Below are 21,939 nucleotides of genomic sequence, written 5' to 3'. Positions count from 1 at the left end.
GCTGCCCCACTGTACCTTCTGGCACGGTGGGGCGCTGGGTGTGGTGCAGCTGAGCGTCAGCCCTTGCTAGTTCATTGCCAGGTCATCTCTGGGGAGGAACTGTTCCCTGTTTACAGGAAATGCAGGACAAGGGCTGGAGGGCTGGGCTGAGCACAAGCGGAGGCCACCACAGCTCACTGCCTCTCCCTCATGCCTGGGAGAGAGGAAGGGGGTATGCCGTTTGTCCAAGGCCCAAGGACGCTGTGTTTTGTTTCCAGGCATATCCTTTTACTGCTGGTTTGTTTTACCTAGTGTTTTAAAACCACAGGTCTGGGGTGAGTAATGGTGCTCACAGACAGCAGTGCACCCCAGGGTACATCACTGAGTGTGAATTGTGGGTTGGCTACACAGGTGCCTCAAAGCAAAAGCCTCAAAGCTATCCATCACAGCACATCTGGGACATGGCTAATGGAACCTCACTCTCTGGCTTTCTTGTATCCATTCTCTACTGATAGCGTCCCAGGCTGGGCGAGAGTACATTCCCTAAGATGGAGCCCAAACACCTCTGTGCTCCTCACTTCCTCCATTCCCTTCCAAAACTAGACCAGGCACTGTTGTTCTGTGACCATCTCCAGGAGTAGTGGTTGAAGCTGGAAGAGTTCTGTCCCTAAAGTCGTCTGGAAAACAGCAGAAGCCTTATGCACCTGACCAAAAATCCTCTTCCCCTCTTCTGTATTCTGTAGCGCAACAAGACAAGAAAGAGCAGTATTCAAATTGAAATGCTTGTGGAATTAGGAAGAGCACATTTCTGGCCTTGGCAGGCAAACAGCTTACGCCTCAGAGTGTGAAATGTGATTATCCCTTGCCTTGATTATACCTTGCCTTGACAGGCTGTGTATGTTATTAGCAGGCCTCATGTCTTTCTTGACCTTTTCAGACTTCAGATACAATATTTGCCATGATGATCTGCCATAGGGAACTGACTGGCTAAACATATGCTGCACTAATATTTTCCTTTTATTGGCTTTAAATGCATTTGGATTTCATTTTCCTTTAGTAATGAGACTTCCTTTTGCAGAATGAATTAAAACAATAATTTATGATTTGGATGGAATGCATACAGGGAAATAATGAGCTTTAATAAAACAGGGTACTTCAGCACCCCATTGCATCTCCCAAATTACTATCAATGCACTGAGTTCATATTAATTTTTTACAATAAGAATGTCATTGTCTAAGAGTTTGAACTAGTAACTACTGGGATTGGGACTTGAGATAGGGATACTGAATGCAGAAGAAAGCTGGATTCAATTATCTTGGCCTAACAATGGACGTTGGAGGTCTTTGCAGGTGGTCATTATTTTTCCTTCCCAGTGCATGGCATCAATTTTATATATGCGAGTTTTGCATAACCCAGCTGTGTCCAGGTGAGATTCTGGTCTTGTATCCAATACTTTATAATTACTTATGAGCTAAGATTCCTGTGACAGAGGAGTTTAAATGAGCGCAGGGTGAGATCTGTGGATGGGAAGGTTATGGCAGCAATTTCGTAGTCATTTGTAAATTTAGCATATGTGATCTGAGTTGATGTGTCAAGCTCATCACCACTCAGCTGGCTTCAGAGAAGATATACTTGTGGAGATGTACTTTACAGAGAAAGAATAACTTTGTACCTTCTGAGGTATTTCATATAAACTTGCTTTGCTGATTCAGGTAAAATAATTGCCAATGCAAACACCAGTACACACAGAAAAACATTTCAGGTCACAACTGTTGTTCATTTCAGAGTTTTGGTGGATCTAGATGAACTCAACATCACAACTGTTCTCTCTTTAGCAAATATTTGAAAGGATTGTCTTTTAGCAGTCCAGAAACATGGTTTCGCTAATGAATGGATGAAACATCCTAGACAAAAAGACATTCTGTTACCACACAACAAGCAGAACAGAAGTCAGTGCTTACCTCAGAAACCCAGATAGTTCACTTTCTTCCTATTGCCACTATGTGTAAACACTGAATATGGTGAGCCCTGTGTTGATAATTACTGACAAAAGCACCTTTAATATGCTGGTTCCACTGCAGGAATGGAACCAAAGATGTGATTTCTAGCCTCTTCTACTGCTTTCTTCATCTTGTGGTGAAATTTTTGGCCAAATACTGTTATGATCTTTACTTTCAGACACTTTTGAAACCATAAGAAATTTTTTAGAAAATATATCAGGTGCTCTTTGGCCTTCAAGTATATTGGTGGTAATTAATTTGCATCATCCAATTTGCAGTTTGCAACAGATGCAAAGAAAATAACTATTCTTTCTCTGTCCTGACACTGACTAAGAAGATAGAGTGAAAGACCACAGGAAAGCAGCAAGGAGGTAATCCAGGTAGTCCAGGTGTCTGAATGCTGAACAGATACCTGTTAACTAAATCATGACACAATGGTTGAAGCATCAGCACATCCTGGACACTGTTCTTGGGACTCATTAAGCAAGGTAACCTTTGCTGACCTCTTGAGTTTTATTAGCTCGGATTATCCTTTAGTATATACCTTATGGAGACAAATTATTAATTCATTTCAAATATGAACACAGCAGAGGTTCCTTAAGTGCTGCATTTGTTCATACCCTTCCTTAGGTTGAAAGACATTGAAACTTACTTCCAAAATAAATCAGTTTAGTCCAGGGAGACTAATTCAGGTTGACTGTTGGTGATGATTATTGATAAGCCACCCAGTGGCTTTCTTTTCCAGAAATTACATTTTGTAATATGGAAATCCAATTATAGAAGTCCCCTGTCCCAGGACAGACACATGAGAATGATGGAGGTGCTCAGGAACTGTGATGGGGTAATCTGGATGTCCTCACTGGCCACATCACACTTGTTTTGATCTGAGATGGGTTCAGTCACAGGAGTCTCCTGCTGAACTGCTTCCTCCCATATGATTAACATGGAAGCAATCTCCCCCTCTACTCTGTCCCCCTGAGACTCCAGCTAGAATACTGCATACAGGTCTGGAGTTTTCAGCAAAAGAAAGACATAGACCTATTAAAATGGGACCAGAAGAGTGGAAAAAAAAAAAAAGCTCAGAGGGCTAGAGTACTTTTGCTATGGAGACAGGCTGAGAGAGCTGGGGATTTTCAGCCTGGAGAAGAGGAGGTTTGGAGGAGATCTCATTGTGGACTTCCAATACTTAAAGGGGGCTTTTAAAAAAGAGTTAGGGTGTCTTTTTACATGGGTGAATAGTGATAGGACAAGGGGGAATGGTTAATGGTTTTAAACTAAAGGAAGGGAGATTTAGATTAGACATTAGGAAAAAGTTCTTTACCTAGAGAGTGTCGGGTTGCCCACTTTCTACCTGATTGGAAAGCTGTGAAGCCCTCATCCTTGGAAGTGCTAGAGGCCAGGTTGGATGAGGCCCTGAGCAACCTGATCTAGTGGAAGATGTCCCTGCCTGTGACAGGGGGATGGAACAAGATGATCTTTAAGGTTCCCTCAAATACAAATCACCCTATAATTCTGTTCTATGATTATGTGATCACTGTGGCAGTAAAACTACACGACATCTGAACCCCACACAAATGTTTATTGCTTCAAGGAGATGCTGTATTGCTCTTGACTGACAAATTTCTAGCACACTTCTACTATCAGCTGCAGAATCAGTTGCCAGATAGAAATATACTATAACTCTGTCCCAACACACATAATGATACCTTATAGGCACTAGGGTGGATCTACTGCACTAGCATTTGAAGGGACATTGCCAGCATATTTCAACAGCCTAACCAGCAGCACTTCAGATGTACAAGGAGCCACTTGGTGGAAAGGATGAATACTCCACAGATATCATAAAGCATAGCTGAATGGTATCCTGCAGGAAAGAGGACTCCCTTCTCACCTCATGATTGCTGCTGAAGCAGAAGGCATGTGAGATTTATGAGCCTTTCTTTAGAATGCATGACGTAATTAATTGAAAGCAAACTGCAGGCAATCTGATCATTACTGGTATCACCCCAGTGGAAGTCACAGGCCTTAAGTTTAGATTTTCACCAACTCAGATTTTTTTTGTTTGGGCTTGTTTGTCTGCATGTTTTTTTGGGTTTTTTTTCATACACTTGGTGACTCTAAAGAAGGAAACAAAACATCACTTGGGAGTGTGGCCAAGAGATGAACATGCAGCCAAGTGCATTTGTATTGTTTTGCAAACAAGAATACATGTTCTTCATAGGCCTTTATTATAATAACCTTGGCTGGGTACTTTTGCCACTGTTAAATCACCCACTTAAATCCTTGTATCTCATTAAATCTGACTGTATAATGTCTAAAAATCTTTAAAAATTGATGTTGATCATTGCTGAGAAATGGGTTAGAATTTGCAAGGTCATTTGAAGGACAGATGCAAAATTAAAAGAAGAGTATGCATCTCTTTTAGAATTGCACAATCAAGCAAGAGAAAATACAGTATTTTTCAATTTGCAAATCATGTTCTGTGAGCTCACACCTGTTGTGCATCTCAGCAGTAATCGCTCATGCATGCACCATCTGTGCTCAAACTTCTCAGCCTGTGTTCTGCAGGGTTCACAGGTAGTAGAGACTTGTGTCTGGACTTTATTTATAAAAAGTTCTAGTACAATGATTAGTTCACCTTCCCCTCAGTCACTGAGGTTGCTTGAGGTCAAACGTAAGCATACTATAGGGGCAGGATAACTGGAGAGTCTGTAGGCTCTAGAATACTATTTCTGATGTAGCAATACATGTGCAGAGGCAAAAGTAAACAAATAACTAATAGGGTGCATCCATACAGCTTCTCCCTACTCTGTAACTACCAGAAGCCCTACTAATTATAATGTAACTGGTGCTAACTAAAAAGACTTTTGCTGCATCGCATCCTCCTGCATTTATTCAGTCAATTAAATGTCAGACTGTCCCAGAACACCCATTGCTCCCTTTGTTGTGATCATTCCCTTACTCTTGGAATGATGACAGACAACTGCTGAAGGAGCAGCAGATAATGTTCCAGCAATTTGTTGTCATGCAGCCAAATCACTGCTACAAGAGAGAGAATTAATTTGGGATTAATGTGTCTATTGAGATACTGCAAACTCTTGGACTATCTTTTCCCTTATTCTTCACACCCACACTTTTATTTGCATCTTCCATTGCATTTAAGTTTTTTGCTTCCAGTAAGCTCAGTTAGCAGTGCTTTTAATGAACTGAAGAAAAGTATCACTTAGTCATTCCTGGGCACAATTCAAGCCTTCAGAAGCTAGGAGTGCTAGGAGATCACAGGAGCATAGACATACAAGATGGATGATGACATGCGAGTTCATTGGATTAAGTGTGTGCAGGGTATGAGGAAAGGTGCGCTTCCCAGGAGCTCCTGTGACAATACAGAACAGTCTCAGAAGTAAAGACCTGAGTGCTATTGGAGTGGTCAGAGGAGAGTGGAGATGGTGGCAAAAATATACCCGTGCCCATCCTGTGTCCAAATGAGATCCATAACATTTTGAGACTAATCTTTCAACTTAAGTTGATGCCACTGGGATGCAGGTCTATTGCAAACAAAGCCCATGCAATAGTTTAGCAATATTGCAAGTTCTGCTACTGTATGAACCTTTAATAATTAATAATGATTACAAGACTAATATACTGAGGCATTCTTCCCAAATTATGTGTTCTCATATTAACATAATGCAGTCATTTATCAGAGAGAGAGAAAAGGAAGAAATACCTTAATTTCATATCTTCTAGGACAAACAATTACAAACTGCAGAAGGACTGTGTGAGTAAGGACTGAGACTGGCTAAATTATTAATAAGTGTCCTGTGCTGTTCCTGTATTTTTCTTGCTCTTGTGCTGAGGTCCATCTGCTGCTGAAGCTGGACAAGTTTTCAAAAATGTAGTGATGCCACCCACACTGAAAAACTGCAGATACTACTAATAAGCCATAGTAGACAATGGTGAGGAACAGCATTACTGCTTGGCCCTTTGCCCAGCCATGACAACAAATGCTCTGGGTGGCCTGTGAGAGCTCCTGGACTCTATGTGTGAGGGAAAAGCTGGAGGCAGAACAGAAAGGCTGACTGCCACACCTGCATAGGAGAGAGGTAAATAAAGATATGTAGGGAGTTTCCTTTCTGAAAGGAAATAGGAATCTAGTCAGTGCCCTTGGGAGTCTCATCATTGTCCTCTCACATTAGCTCATCTTTGCTCAGCCTTCTGTTACTCTAGTATTGGCCTTGGGTTTGTTCACATCTGGGATCTCCAAGTAGATTAAAGAAAAATAAAGGGATGAAGCAGAGATGTGAAAGGACATTGGTGTTTCAGAGGAAATGAGAAGTACAGAATTAATATAAACTGAGTAATCCAGGCCCACATTACAGACTGACCTGGCTGGCCAACATGTCTACTAGTAAACATGGAGATGTCAGATTTTGTTTCTCAGGACAGAAGACTTGTCCTCTTGGCTGAACATAGGAACCTTGCCCTGGAAAGGTAAAAAGCTTGGGGCCACTGTGGTATATAAGCTCCCAGAATCACACTGTGGTCAAAAAACCAAATCTGATCCTTGAATGTAAAAACTCAGTAAAGTCAGGTAGGAATAGATGGGTATTACAGCTGATACACACAGCTTGGTATCCATCTTTTGCCAGTGCCAGAATAAAGACTTGTGTCGCAGTACCAAGAGCAGTATCAAAACTGGATGGCAGCAAAAGCTGATGCTAAAATGATTGGTAAATTGAATAATGCTAATGCATAATTGGATGAAGTTCAGATATTTTAGAATTATAAAATCATAAGTGGCATGACATACTAAGACACCAAAATCTTCGCTGATTTCATATAAAAGTCAAAATTAAGGGACAACTTGAATACAGCTTGTGAGTACACAGTAACAAAATGTGAAAGACTCGTCACCAGTTCAGCAAAGGTTTAACAAGATCCAGCAACTGGAATTTGGAGCTAGGCATATACAGATCAGCTTTAGTCATGCTTTGTGGAGATTTTGGGATCACTGGCAATTTTAAGTGAAAATAGTTTGGGTTTTTTTTAATAAAATGCTGTGAAGCCATAGGCCTGTATTGCACTGGGCTGTTTCTGCACAGCTTTCTCTGGGTTTCTGGAGCTGAATTCATGCCCCCTTGAGACAATCCAAGGATTCTAGAATCTGAATGTCTTGTAGTTTAATTGATGACATTGGTATTACCATTATACTTTTCTCGTCCTTTTGATGTTTTCCCAGAAAACCCACTGTCACAATATCTAACTTCCATTTTAAAATGTTAGTGGGATTTTACTGAATCTATTTTGAGGGGTTGGTTGACCAGGGAGGAGCAAAGCAGTTCTAGTTCCAACTAAGTATGACGTTTTTACTCGAAACTGGGCCAGAACACTGATCTCTTGGGGAAGCTTGAACAAGTTCAGATAACTTCCCATTGCTCCTGTCAGAGTCTTCTGCTTGTCTAAATGGTTGCCTTTGAACCTAGCAGCCAAAAAAAAAAAAAAAAAAAAACAACCCTGCTTGATAAATCTTGTCTTCCAAGTTCTGCAGGGATTCTATATGTCTGAGTAACAGTGAGTCTGGGAATAACACCATTGAACTAGTCTGTTCTGTTTTTCTGCAGTGCCTACACTGAGCCCTACAAGGTGTGCCCAGTCTCTGTGACACCAATGGAAGTTGTCACATCAGATGAGGAACAAAACAGTTCAGAAGATGATGAGAGCAGCCTTGATGATGCCAGTCTCACCAACAAGGTAAAAAAAATCCCTAAAAAATGGTTAATGCATGAAATCTGGAGAGGGAAAAGCAATTTGCAGAAGATCCTGGATTCTTAGTTCTCTGCTTTTCGTCTGGTGCTCATTTAGAAATGGTAGAGCCATCAGTCCTTTACTTCCCTGGCACTAGGAATAATTTACCTCTACAGCACATGGCAAAGGCAAAGAATGTAGTCTGAAGATGGACAGTGGAGCCAACATAAAGAGCAAGAAAGGCTTGACTTGGATGTCAGGAATCAAGTCTCACTCCAAAGCATTTTAGTTGCCATCATGAGAATTTAAAATTACACTGAGTTAAAAAACACAGATAGAGAAGACCTGCGCTGCACACTAACAGGGACCAGTAAGCAGAGTCTCAAAGGTCTCAAAACAAGTAGGGCAGCTACTGACACAAAAGCAGCAGTACATAAGAATGTCTTTGCTTCTCCTTACACATTTTCACTGGTTTCCAGACTCCAGGAATCATTCTATTCTGCAAACCTTTAACATATTAAAATACGCACTCATGTGCAAAAACACAAAGCTGAAATGTTCTGGAGTTAGGAGCTACAGATTTGTGTGCCTTGAGGAAGCACCTACTTCAGATGCCTTTCAAGGGACAACTTTTGATTTATATAATTACACAGATCCTCCAGGACAGCTGCAATCTAGCTCTTCAAGGATGGGATCTGGAAGACAGATATGGACTGCTTTCCCTTCACTCTCACTGATTCACAGAGCTAACCTGAAAAAGTGAATTGCTCTTGCAATGCCTCCGTTTACTTACCTTTGGCACTACTGTAAACTGCTACATAGTGCATAACAGTTACAAAAGGGGCATTATGAAGTCATTGAGATACCGAAGCTTATAAAACTGCTATGAGCCTCTGATTGTGAGAGTAGCACTCTTGTCTGAGTACAATCAAGCTACAATACAGCTACACTGAGCTGTCTCTGAAGTGCAACACACACATAGTAAAACTCATGACGAGATATAATTTGTCCATGTTAGCATGGCAAATTAGTGGCACACACAGTGATGGAGCTTCTGTTTCCATGTTTTCACGAATTACCTTGCTTTGAAATGCAGAGAGTACTCCAAAGAGTAGTCCAGAGAAGTGACTTGCACAATCCTTCTGGTTTAGAAAACTGTTGTGATCTACTTGTGCTGCTCTTAGGCCAAACAACTCCATCCTAGCCCCATGGAGGCAGCTTTGCCCCCAGCCCCACATTTTTTATAAGCTGGATCTCTTTTGTTCAGTTTCTTAAGGAGACCAGTCTGGTTCTGATCAAGGTCATACAAACAGCTGGGTCAGCACAACTGAGAGCTGGCACTACGTTTAGAGGGGAGTGACTGGCACTGTCACCAAAGTGCCATCAATCTTTATGGTTACTATGTCATAGGCAAAATTCAGGGACTTCAGTGTCACATGGCCTATCCAGAGCAAGTCTGAGGGTGTCTCTATGTATTGTCTGTCTTGGTTTTATTTAATTGCTGTTTGTTTAAATAGGAAATTAACTCTGAGATACACAACAGTGTCTGTATACAGATTTCTGGGAGCAGGGGATACAGTGGGTGGAGGTCCCTCAACTATTCACTCTCTGAAACAAAGTCCAAGCGATTATTATAAGACTGCAAAGCTGCCAGCATTTTAGAAATCTTTACTCCCTGCAGCCAGTCATGTTCCTAGTCCTGTGGTATAGCTCTGTCCCAGCTCCCTCTTCAGAAGCTGCCCTCTGGGCCTTGCTCCAAGCCTTTGCTTAGCAAATGGAGGCCATGGCAGCCATGTAGGGGCCCTTGACTTTTTGCTTCACTGAATCTTCTTACCAGCATACTTGGTCTGGCAAGCAATGTCATCACAAAGACTTGATACTGCACTCAGTTCTCCTGAGTCCACTTTAGGTCACTGAGGGCTGCATTTCTTTGCAACTACTAGACCACTGTTTTAGCTCCTTACTTTGTTACTGCTGAAAAAGTCAAACTTTTCTCAGTACATTCTCTTCAGTACATATTTCTATGCTTTGGCCATCTCTTACCATAAGGATGAATCATGAATTAGGAGCAAAATACTATTAGCCACTTGCAGCTCAGAGCCATACAATTTGCTTCTTTCACAGTTATCTGTCTTCCAAGATGCCTACCAGTTAAATGGATGCCTCCAAGATTTCAAATAATGTTGTCTGGTGAAGTACTGTACTGAATATCTGGAGATATTTATGGCCATTTAGTTTAGACACTTTTTTTAGTATGCAATAAAGCCGTTTGCCCCATTTGCTTCCACAGGTCTCACTGACAGCAGTAAGAACAGTTTGGAAAATTACCATTTTGATAAAGAACTTCCCTTTCCAAGTGGTATATCCTCAACAGCTATGAGACTAGCCTGTTCAAAGTTAGGCACTTTCTGCTTCTTTGACAAATTTTGGACCCGTAAAAATCCACAGAACATTTCACTCCTCCTTCAATAACAAGACATTTTTCAAACTTGCCATCTGTATTAGGAACTATTATATTGTACTGTATTACTAGTATTTGAATTGGGAAAAACGGCCTGGAAAGTCCAGGATGCCAGACACCGAACAACAAAGAATCAAAATCTGGTCACTATTTTTACTATAGAAATATGTCAGCTTGAAGTGCTCTCTAACACTGCTTTACTTTGTGGAACAAGAAATTTCTTAATTGCCTCTGACTTCTTCTGTTGACAGAAAGAAGGCCAGTCCAGAGCTTACCTCATTGCCCAGGAACTAATGTCTTCAGAAAAAGTGTGAGTTTGTTTTTCAAGTCTACCTGTTGCACTTCTAAAATTAAAGCTATGCAGTCCATCCTTCAGTATTCATTTGATGGCAGTTAATAAAAGTTTGTCTCTCTCCTCAGATATGTGGAAATGCTCCAGTTGTTACGTATGGTAAGTAAATAATTTTAATCACTGAAACCTAGATACCCTTTTATTTAGCTGCAATTTAAAAGACATAAAAACCGGGAAGGGATTTAAGTGAATTTCAGGAGAAATGGCTCACTGTGAACCATTCAAAATCTATTATTTGTCATCTAGAGGGAAAAGCGCTGGCCAAGAGTTGGGGCTTCTTGAGATTGCTGCAAGATGCATAACAAGCCTAGTGCAGAGAAGGAGATGGTGATAAACAGGGGCAGACACTCTCCCTTCAGAGTGAGACAGATGGGAATAGAGCTATGAAGCATGGGGATTTGGTTTCAAGGGACTCACTCTGCTTGCATTTAAGCTTCTTCTTTTCTAATAATGCAGTATTGGTAATAGCCAGCGTGTTCTGGGTATCCACCACTGTGTCACAGTGTTTTGGTTTAAGACAATTCAAGTGGTGGATACTCTGAGTTGCCTCCCCATTGATTTAACAAATCCCTTTCCACCAATAAGGAAAAAGGAACAGGAGTAGATATAAATGGGAAAATAGCAGTCTATTAAAAAGAAACAGCCACAGGCAAAAAATAACAGTAATCTTCACTAGTTACAAACTTCCAGAAACAGACTCCAAAGGGCAGAGTAACCCCTCTCCCAAAGACAGCACCCTCCGCAGCCCAGAGCGTGTCGGAGACAAAGGGAATATGTCAGACAAACCACCAAGACGGTGCCCTCCACAGACAACTGCATGTGGGGAGACAAAGATGGCAGCAGCCCTCCCCACTCTCATCTCTCCAGCAGCAGCAGCTCTATTGACAAAGGTGGTGGCACGCTCAGGCATCTGAAGCTTGGGAACTCTGAATCTGCAGTGAATCTGCAGTGCCAGCCTCTCTGCCTGTCCCTAGGCTGGCAGCATCCAACCAGCATCAGCACTGCAGCCTCAGGCCACTGGTGCCGTGCTGCTCTCTTGGGTCCCTGGTCTGATGGGGGCTAGGGAGAAAACAAACTCTCAAAAACACAAAGAACAGTGGCTCAACCCCAACCAGTGCTGCCCTTGCACTGCAGGCAGATGTTGCAAAATACACTCTGAAAGCTTTTGATTTTGAAATGCAGCCTCTACCTGCACTGCCTTAGCTATTTTGTCTTGCAAGAACAAAAGGAAAAAGAGCAAGAGCCAAGAGAGCTCTGCTTGGACACCCTTAACTTGAAAAAGATGGGCACCCTCTGATTCTGCTTTTGGCTGTGCCATGGGGTGGGTTTTAATGAGACTAATAACTTTGGTCTCAGATAGGTATGGAATACCAAAACATTTTGGGTTAGCAAAGACACACAGCTGATTACCATAGGGGAAATACAGATTCTGGTGTCAGAAACGTGTGAAAGAACATCCAGAAATAATCACTTTTAGTGCCTGATAGAGAATTCTTGCATGGCATAAACTGACTGGTAGCTTTGTCCTGGAATACTCTGTGTCCCTTTAACAGATCTTTCTCTGCTTCCCTGGAGACTGGTACACAGCCTTGCAGTCAGTAGCTGAAAGATAGTAAGGAATAATAGCCACCGCACAAAGCATACTGCTGCTATTTCCACTACTGCTTGAAAATAAATTTTCTGAGAAGGGAAAAAGTAACCCCAGGTTGTCCTTGGAGGACACCCCAAACACTAGCAGTGGAACAGGAACTCTGATGGGGACAAAAATATTGAGGTTAGAATTCAAAGGATACTAAGTGTGGCAATGTCACTGAATTGGGAGGAGCTGTCAATTCCCTCAAGGGCAGAAAAGGTCTTGCAGACAGGCCACAACAAATTAGATAGATAGGCCATCATCAACCATATGAAGTTTGACAAGGACAAGTGCCAGATTCTGTGCCAAGGCAACCTTGGCTGTATATATAGGCTGGGGAACAAGAGGCTGGAGAGCAGCACTTTGGAAAAGGACCTGGAGGTCCTGCTCAATGGTCAGTTGGATGTGTGTTAGCTGTGCCCTGGCAGCCAGGATGCTCTGCATTGGTATGATCTCACCTTATGTCCTGGAGGCAGTTTTGGGCCCCACATTATAAAAAAGATATTAAGCTATTAGGGAGTGTCCAAAGGGGGCCATGAGGATGGGGACATGTTTGGAGGGGAAGCTTTATGAGGAGTAGCTGAAGACACTTTGTTTGTTCAGCCGGGAGAAGGAGAGACTGAAGTCAGACCTCATTGAGATCTTCAACAACCTCTTGAGGGGCAGGTCCAATCTCTTCATTCTCATGACTCAAGAGAATGGCTAGACCAGAATGAGCAGAGGTTTAGGTTGGGTACTAGAAAAAGAGTTTTCATCCAAAAGGTGGTTGAGTACTGAAACAGGCTCCACAGGGAAGTGGTCACAGCACCAAGTCTGTCCGAGTCTAAGAAGCATTTGGACAATGCTCTTGGCTGCAGTGTGGAATTCTTGGAGTGTCCTATAAGGGGCCAGGAGATGAACTTGACAATCCTGATTGGTCCCTTGCAACTCAGCATATTCTGTGATTCTATGATATTGCTGCCTGCTCATTGTGCCTCTCAAGCAATCTACCAAAGCAGCAGAACCAGACACTTTAAGGGACTTAGATGCTTAGCTAATTAATTTGCTAGTACTTTGATAAATTGGTAATTATTTGCCTAGCCATTTTCCTCTTCTGTCCTGGCTATCCTCTGATTTCTGCACCACCAAACACATTATTTTACACCAGTGAGACAAAGCACTGGTGTTATCTGCTGTTCCCTGAGGAAGTCAGGGTGCTTTCTTCACCTGTGGGATACAGGGCTTCTGACCATTGAGAACACTCAAGGAACTCCTTATTGAAATTAATTATTTCCTAAAGTGTCACCAAGAAAAAGAAAAGGAAAAGGCTCTGCCAGTTTCAGAGAAGAGATATATCTATACAGGAAATTACCTTGCACAGAAAGTATTGGTCACTCTGCACCTTAGTTAAAAAAATCTTCATCTATTTAGTTTTCCATTTCCAAATACATTTGTGCTTTGGTACATTATAAACAGCATGTAAAAGCAGACCTATAAAAGCACATGTACAGTGGAGGGAAAGCATTTAATTGAGGTGTCTAGGAGAGGCCTCTCATTCGCATGACATCCTGGCATTTTCCATCCACCTCTAGGAGATAAAAGTGGCTTACTAATTCCAGAAAACTTTTCAAAATATATATATATATATCCAAACTTGAAATGCACTTCAGTGCCTTTATCTGCAGTATAAATGGCTGCACACCCTCATGGCTGCTATAGCATCATGTTACTGCCAGGCTGCCTTGCCTGTGCTATTACTGGCTCAGGAAAGAAATGCTTCAGGACTTTCCCCATACCTTCCATTTTCTGCTCCCTCTGGTAAATCCCTGTCTAGTAAAATTTATTTCCTTGCCTGCCCATCCCAGTGGAGTAAAGGGACCTTGTGAATATTTAGCATGTTCTCATTATATCCCCAAGTTATGAAAGAAATTAAGCAAAAGAGAAAAAAAGAGAAGTTAATGTGTCAAATGAAAGTAAGAAATGGGCCTAAAGTAAACCCTTGAATGAATGCACTGGTGGGCAAAGTTAAGCCACTTTCAGGTTGTGAAATGTCAGAATAACTGTAACCATGCACTGTGACATTCCCTGTCCCACTTCCCTGGCTTAGAAATTTAATAAAATCTCATCAATGTTAGAACTGGAAGGAACCATCAAACAGATGAGCAGTCACCAACCATACAAAGTTTGAGAAGGGCAAAATCACAATTTTGATTAATTATTTCCTTATACAGTGGAAAAGTTCTTATGTGTCTTGACCTGTACACTCCTTTAGGGTACAGGAGGCATTTCTTCAGCAGATCCAACAAGCAAGTTTCTCAGATAAGATTTAATTGTTTGTATGAGTTGGCTTTCTAACTAATAAAGATGTGTGACTGGAACCTGTGCCAGAAAATGAGGGAGAAGAGAGAAACAGGCAGCCTGTTTTCCCATTTGCTAGTTCAGGCACTCTTGATTTAGAAGAAGTCAAAGTTCTTTATGGGAACAGGCTCAGAGGGTATGTTTTTGAGTTTCATTGATTGCCTGTCACTCTGGCATATCCTGTCTCTACTGGTATAGGCTGACGCCTGTATGATACCTATCTACTGCGGTAGCATTCAGAAATAATCTACAGGTTTCTCCATTGCAGACACATTCAATCTAGAAAATTGTCACTTCTCCCATCTCAATTAATGTTGGACCTTTATATTCACCTGTTTCCCAGTGTATTGTTCAGACTATCTAGAGAAACTATTACCAATATTACAACGTGCAAGTCCCTTAGAATGTAGGGGTCATGTTGGTTATTGCCTAACCAAAGCAATATTTTCAATACTGCCATGACACTAAAAGTTACAGTAATCTAATTACTCCTTTTTCCATATTTGAATAGTTTTAAGAATAGTCACATCAGCAAAAAATCATGTTTTCCTCTGCATTTACTGTTGACACAAGTTCCACTGGCAGATTTGGGAAGCAAGCAAGAGTGCCCACAGTCACTGAATTGCTCTCAAGGCACAACATACCATTCATGGCCAGTCAGGACCTTCCTTGACAACATTTCTCAACCCAGGTGTGCATTTCTGTTTCCCATCACCAATTTTCTCGAGAAAGCAGTTTCTAAATGCTTAGCATCAAGTCTCATCTTCTCATGTAAACCCACATATTGGTAAGAAAGGCAAAGAACTAAACCACACCCTAGCTGCTTTCAGAAAGGAAAAGAAAGACTTTTCTTAAGCCTACAGCAAGAGCAATTTCCCTTCTCATTTCCAGGCTTGGCTAGTGCTGCTGATCATTCAGCATAACAGATTCTGTTTGGCCTTTTTCAGTGGAGACTTTAATAAACTGACTGATTGCCAAAATGATGGCATTTCCATACACCCACTCTGCTATTGAACTGAAAGACTGGAAACATTGTGTTAGCTCACAAACTTGGTATCTGTTGGTGTGGTACTAGTGATAATAATCTAAAAGGTTAGCTGTTACTTGCCCTGCTCAAAGGTAATGCAGTTCTGAAGCAGTGAGTTCAGGGCTCACTCTGGTCTGAGCAGGTGGAACTGGCAGGGCCTTCTAGTCCAAGTTCATTACCTCTTAGTACTCACAGTTTTTCCAAAGTCAACTAGTCTTTGAATTTCCTTCAGGATCACTGAATCTTCAAACTTTATCATTATGTCTCCTATTATGCTTCCCCAGCAGTGCAGGATGCACTTCATATCCTTTTCTTAGTACTTGCTTCTGAACAAAATGCTGCAGGTGGCTTTCTCAGCCTAAAATTTCACACAACACCAAGATAATTTGCTTCCCTTCAGCTGGTCTGTTTCAAATGGTTTTACAAGATGTCAAAAATGAAACCAAGTGTGACTCGGATTGCTTCAGGATCCCACTCTATGTGGGACCAAGCTTTTCCTTGATAGTGTATCATTGTCACATTTATTTTGCCTTTCATTTTTGATAGTGGACCATGTTCATGTTTATTTTGCCTTTGGCTTTTGCACATAAAATCTTTGTGCGTGCATAAACCCCTTTGAAGTTATTACTTCCCTCCAAGGTATTTACTGAATTAAGGACAGCTCTGCACTGAAAAGACATTGGCCCCAACATCTCCTTTGAAAAAGAAAATTGATCCTGTTTCCTGGTTTGCATTTTCCTCATAACAATGGACCACAATTGATAGAAACAAAGAGACCCAGATTTAAGCTTCCCAAGCATTTGGAGATATAGCTATGAATATGGTAAGGATCAATATGTGCAGGTTCTCCAGCCTTCAGTGCAGTTTGGAATTCAGCCCTGCACTGAACATCCCAGTGTTCATGACTGCAAAATAAATCTTAGGACACAAAAAAATAACAAAATAATCTTAGTGCTCAAGCCTCTAACTTCAGATTAAACCTCATTGATTAAACTACACTTTCAGAATTCTTGTGCATGGCACAGTCTCAAGAACAAAAAATAACTGCCTAATTTAGGAGTCACTGCTACATGTTCAACAAAACAAAACCAGAATTCCATCTTTCTAATTATTTACACTTCCAGTGAATGATTTGCTGAGTCTTTTTTACAACTGTGAATTTCTTGGATGAGGTTGAAAGTTCTGCTGGACCAATCAAGTCATTACTATTACTTCCCTAATAAAATGTTTCAGTGAATGCAATGTGCTGGCTAAACAAAAAGCTAGCTTGCTGTTAGGCCCTCTGAAGCTCTTATAACAGACTAAGGACAGACTTTTACAAAAGAATAGCCTGCTCTCACTTACGCTAGGCTGATGTTTTTATTATTCATTCATTTATTTATTCATTGTTGTGTTCATCAGCAGTGGGAAAATAACTATGTATTGGCTGGGGAGCTTCCACAGTGGGAATGTCGAGCCAAAATTGCTTTCAGATAAATCTGTCTATCTCTTAAAAGCAGAAGGAAGCCACACCAGCACATCTGGATCAGGACAATACCTGGTAAAAAGCTGCACTCATACTGTGTTCTCAGTGCATACTGTACAGTCGGCTGGTTCTGAAATTCATTTGCAGTGTTTTGGATGAATGTGTCTATTTGGCTGCATATGAGTGTATGCTGAGGTCAGGGTTCCTGACCTAGATTGTACCCTGTATGGCAGGATAAGAGACTAATTGTGGCTGCTGCGATAGCATTTTCTGCTGTTCATCTGGCCTTGATTCTGCTGAGTCCAGTAGTGAGAAATGTGAGATCACTGCTCTATACTGATCAGGGGTCATTCAGTCTGCTACAGGAGATGTGCCACTTCTTAATTCAGGAGTGTCACTGTCATCATTTAGAGAGGGACTGCTGACTGTGATGGAGATACCTCCAAAAACCTCCACGAGTCAGACTTCGTTCATAAGATACTGTACAGCACCTCATGTTTGCACTTAGCTGTAATATGGAGGTGTCTTTTCCCCCTTTGAACTCTTCCCTCAGGTATGCCCTCCCCTCAGGTATAATGCCTAGATGTCTAAAGTAGCTTTGGATTCTGCAATATGCCGAATCTATTAAATCCACCTTCATTCTAGAAGTGAAAGTGGTTGTAAAATCCTGCACCATTTTACGCAATACATAATTCAGGCTGCAACAAGATTTCCTGTTGTCCTCCCTAGCTGCCTTACAAATGTCAAATATGGATGGCTTCCCATTAGTATCAGTCCATTAAAATACCAGCTTGACTAGGGAAGCAATTACAATTCTAGATACACGTGTAAAATTATTTTGTAGGCACATGTGTTGATGTATGTATGTATTTTACTGAAAAGCATAAAAGTCTGGATGCCAGGTGGGTGTTGTGGTGTGAACAAGGTAAAAACACACTGTGTGCAGACATGATTTCTGTAGCTGAAGTGCCAGTATCCCCACATGAAAACAAAGGTGGAAAAATAGTGAAGATCTTCCACTAATGCATCTGCTCTGTACACTCACACCCTTTTTTTTTTTCCCCAGTGTTATTCCCTAATAGAAGCTCACACATCTATTTTGAAAATTATGGAAATATCACAGGTGAATTTATTCACCCATCAGACCATTCCCTTTTCTTTAATACAGACTAGAGATATGTGCAGAAAAGCTGATTCAGCCATTACAGTAGTAGAGGTCAGACCTCTGCTTTGTGTAAATTTACATCATTTTTCTCTGGCAGGTGACTGCAAGAACTTTCAAGATTAACATCTTGAAAGGATTGCACTGTACCCTTTTAAGATTTCTTTACCTTGCTAACAACAAATGAAGCTAATTCAAAATCTGGGAAGCAGTTCAGTTCTAGTCTGCTTTGTAGAACTTTTGTTCCTCCCAATAAGACAATGCAATAAAGAGCAAGTTGAGACTTTGTTTTCAAGACCTAGAATCAAGGTCACCCATAATCCTTAGACTGCAGGCATTCAGAGGTTTTCTAATTCAGACACAATCTAGCAATGTGTTCCTTCTAGTACAATGTGCACTTTTTGTTCACAGAAATGCTGTGTTTCAGCTATTTCTCTTGGTCTAATAAAGAATGGCTTTGCTCTACAATCATCATTTTCTACTAGAACATCACAGTTTCTAGCTCAAATGCAGGCCGGATGCTAGAAACACTATGCTGCAAACCAGTGAGAAGGAACCTCAATCTGCAGAGGAACTGCTTATCAAACCATAGGACTAAAAATTACTATTGGCAAATACAATATTAATGGTAGCATAGTATCAGAATCCATCCCCATACTGGCCACCAATTGTTGGTGTCAGTGCTTGGCACCAGTTGGTGGATGGAAACTGACTGTCACTGTTAGTTTGTCATCTTACTGTAAAACTTTCATACCGTCTCTCTGCGTTCTCACGGGCAGCTCCTCACAATGCTGACTCCTCTTCTCTTTCTTCTGCACAGCTAGTTGACTTCTTCCTGTCCCTATTACAACCACCTAACCTTTTCTGTCCCTAGCAGCACATACTAACCCTCAATATCCCTAACACAATCACCTAACCCTTACTCCTCACAGCAGCATAGCAAACTAACTCCAACTCTCCTCTTGACCAGCTAACCCACTCTTTTGTAACACCCATCCCTATTGGCCCATCCTTATTGGACACAGCTGTGACCTATTAAAGGCAAGGCTGTTCCAACTCTTCGGTAATTAGTACAGCTGCAACTCCTCAGGGAGAAGATTGCCTTCAGCACTATCTTTATTCCCTCACAATCCATCCTCCCACAGTGTACTCCCTTCTCCTTCTGTTTTCCTGCCATTGTAGTCAATATGCAAGGACTAGGATTTTCATTATGACTAGATTAGAATTGTCTATACTAGTGCTTTAGAAGATGAAAAATAAGAAACCCAAGCAAATCTAGCAACTGATCAGCATTTCTTGGACAATTCTAAAAGGTCTTCTTTCAAATAGAGCTATCTGTTTAGCTACACCTGTAAGTCAAAATCCTAACTTTTTCTTCTTTTGTGTACTCATCTTTTTAATAGTCATAGTTGCTTTCAACCCATTGCAGATGGCAGAACCATTAGCTTTTTACAGTACAGGTAGAAAATAACTTCATTCCTATAATTTTCTGACTACTGCTACACTGACTGGTTGTAGTAGTCTCCATTGGGATTCATTCATCCCCATTGGATAAACTGATCTAATTTGGCCTGTTCTGTTATATACAGAAAAAAAATAAACAGGCATTCTGAATCCAGAATGAATTACTGCACTCCAAGTTATTTTCAAGTACAAGTTGAAGTAAAGGAGTCACCCAACATAGCATATACTTATATGTACAGAGAGGCATTTTTTTTTCTTCAGGGTAAACTACCTGCCTGATAAGTCGTTTAGCTGACAAGAGATTGGTTTTCCTTTCTTTCATTAGAGTCCTGCTCTCATTCAAGGTTAAATGTTCTCATTTAACTCATTTAGCTAATAAAGGCTAACTAGCAGCAGGGCCGAACCACAGAAATGATAACAGCGTGCATGGGATGTATTCATCTTGCAAAATGTCTGTTTACATGTATATAGGATTGCTACAGTTGAAATTTGCAGGTGGACTCCAAAGCACATTCACCCCCATTGTTGGAGAGAAACTCTAAACCCACTGTTTCTGCATCTGTTCACAAAAGCCTGGACGCTAAACCTAGAATTAACTCTTGTCCCATTAACTACACCTCTTTCTCTTTTATTAGAATATCACATTTCATACAGATGTTGAATCCTGTACAGAACTTTCTTGATAAGTGTTCTCCCAAAACCCTGTGGTTGCTGGCATTGCTGACTTCTTTGAAAGAGTACCGAGAAACAAATGCCTGCTACAAAATTATCAAGGTTGCTGATCCTAGGTAAATTGGACTACCTTTCTGTAGCCTGGAGCCATGTAACTATTAGTTTTTCACCCAAAACCTCACACCCTGTTTCCTGTTAGTATCAGCCAGCACTCCCAGCATCAGTAAAGCATCTCATATCCCAGCATCCTGTGGGGAGGCTCATCACCTCAAAGAGGGAGTCAGAGTCTCTTCCAAGAGCTAATTGTGTGCCAGTTAGGCAGAGCTCTGCATAAGCCATAAAATTTTGTTGAAACCCTGCATTCCTCCTGGTCTCATACTCTTATAACAAACTTCAGGTTTCAGTCTCTGTTTACAGCAGAGAACAGAATTCTTCAGAGGCATCTCTGGAGGGAAAATACATAACTTGTGTGTATTAGTGATGTTCACAAACAAAAGAAGGAAAAAACTCCAAACCAACAACCTTTGTGACTGTAGGGTTTGATCCTCTTCATTTCACTTCATTATTTGTAGGGTTTATATCAGGGATGTTAAGGATATGGCTATTTGATGGCTATAAAATGCTTATTTATGGATGCTCAAAATGTAATGAAAAGGTTTCTGTTTCAGAAATGTATTTCTATAGCCGAGTTGCTAACCTTCTGTGTCACCCAGGCAGCTTGGATTATGCTTTCCCATGCACATGCAGGTACAGGCATAAGACTGGTGTGAGATCTATAGGCTTATCAAACCCTGGATTAGATTGAGCTTTGTAGCTATCACACCAGAGCCCTGAACTGAACAACTTCTGTTCATGAAGCTGTTTTAAGAAAGTTTTGATCCGTCAGAGAATTGTATGGACTCAGTGTTTAGTACCTCCTGTACTTAGACATCGGGCTTTTGTGAGAGACTTGGAGACCTTCAGGTGCCATGACTAATTACAGTTACTGAGACTAGAAAAGCACTTTGCATTTGATTAATAGCCTCACTGACACTCAGCATTTTCAACACTGACATAATTATTTTTAATGGACGTTTATAGTGATTACTGTTATGCTCCAGGGTTTTTGTTAATCATTAGAAAGCTGGTTATCCAGGCAACTGGAATTTAATTATTTGTCTGAGAATTCATTATAATCAAGGGGACAGACAATTAATAACTAATTAAATCTACTGAGACACTGTGGGAAAGGAGTGTTAGTCCTGTTGCTTGTTGTGGTGTAAAGTGGACAGATACAGAGCTGTTTGATGTTAATTTGGAAAATATTACATCTCTGTAATGTAATAGATTACTTAAGCACATCACTATTGAACTACAAACTATTCATTTGTCTAGGTACAATAAGCTGAGAGAACCCTTTAGATTCTTTCCTTTTCCCTGGTCTGGATTAATTATGATGACTGAGGGCTTTGAAAGGTTGCAGATTCCTTTGAGTTAGTAAAAGCATCCAGAAGAGAGGTGGATTGGTTTAGTTGCTTGAAAGACTTCTGGATTATACACTGGCTGAAACATGAACTTTGATAGGCTAACTCACATCAGAAAAAAATTGGAAATTTAATAGCACAACGTTGGGATTATTTATGGTACTGGGGCAGGACATGTTGC

The 21,939-nt window shown here is 41.0% G+C and overlaps 1 protein-coding gene across 1 annotated transcript in view; it reads left to right on the top strand.

Annotated features, from left to right (window-relative positions):
* The window catches only part of FGD5 (FYVE, RhoGEF and PH domain containing 5), a 79,608-nt gene that overhangs the window by 21,049 nt on the left and 36,620 nt on the right, over positions 1-21,939 (top strand). The window contains exons 3-5 of the mRNA XM_021542532.3: positions 7,599-7,728; positions 10,435-10,493; positions 10,604-10,634. Of these exons, the coding sequence (XP_021398207.2) occupies positions 7,599-7,728; positions 10,435-10,493; positions 10,604-10,634 (220 nt within the window). The remainder of the gene's footprint in view (positions 1-7,598; positions 7,729-10,434; positions 10,494-10,603; positions 10,635-21,939) is intronic.

Source organism: Lonchura striata, chromosome 12 (assembly GCF_046129695.1).
Source record: "Lonchura striata isolate bLonStr1 chromosome 12, bLonStr1.mat, whole genome shotgun sequence".
Taxonomy (NCBI): Eukaryota; Metazoa; Chordata; class Aves; order Passeriformes; family Estrildidae; genus Lonchura; species Lonchura striata.
The sequence above is the reverse complement of the archived record's forward strand: the minus strand, read 5'-3'. Positions and strand labels throughout refer to the sequence as shown.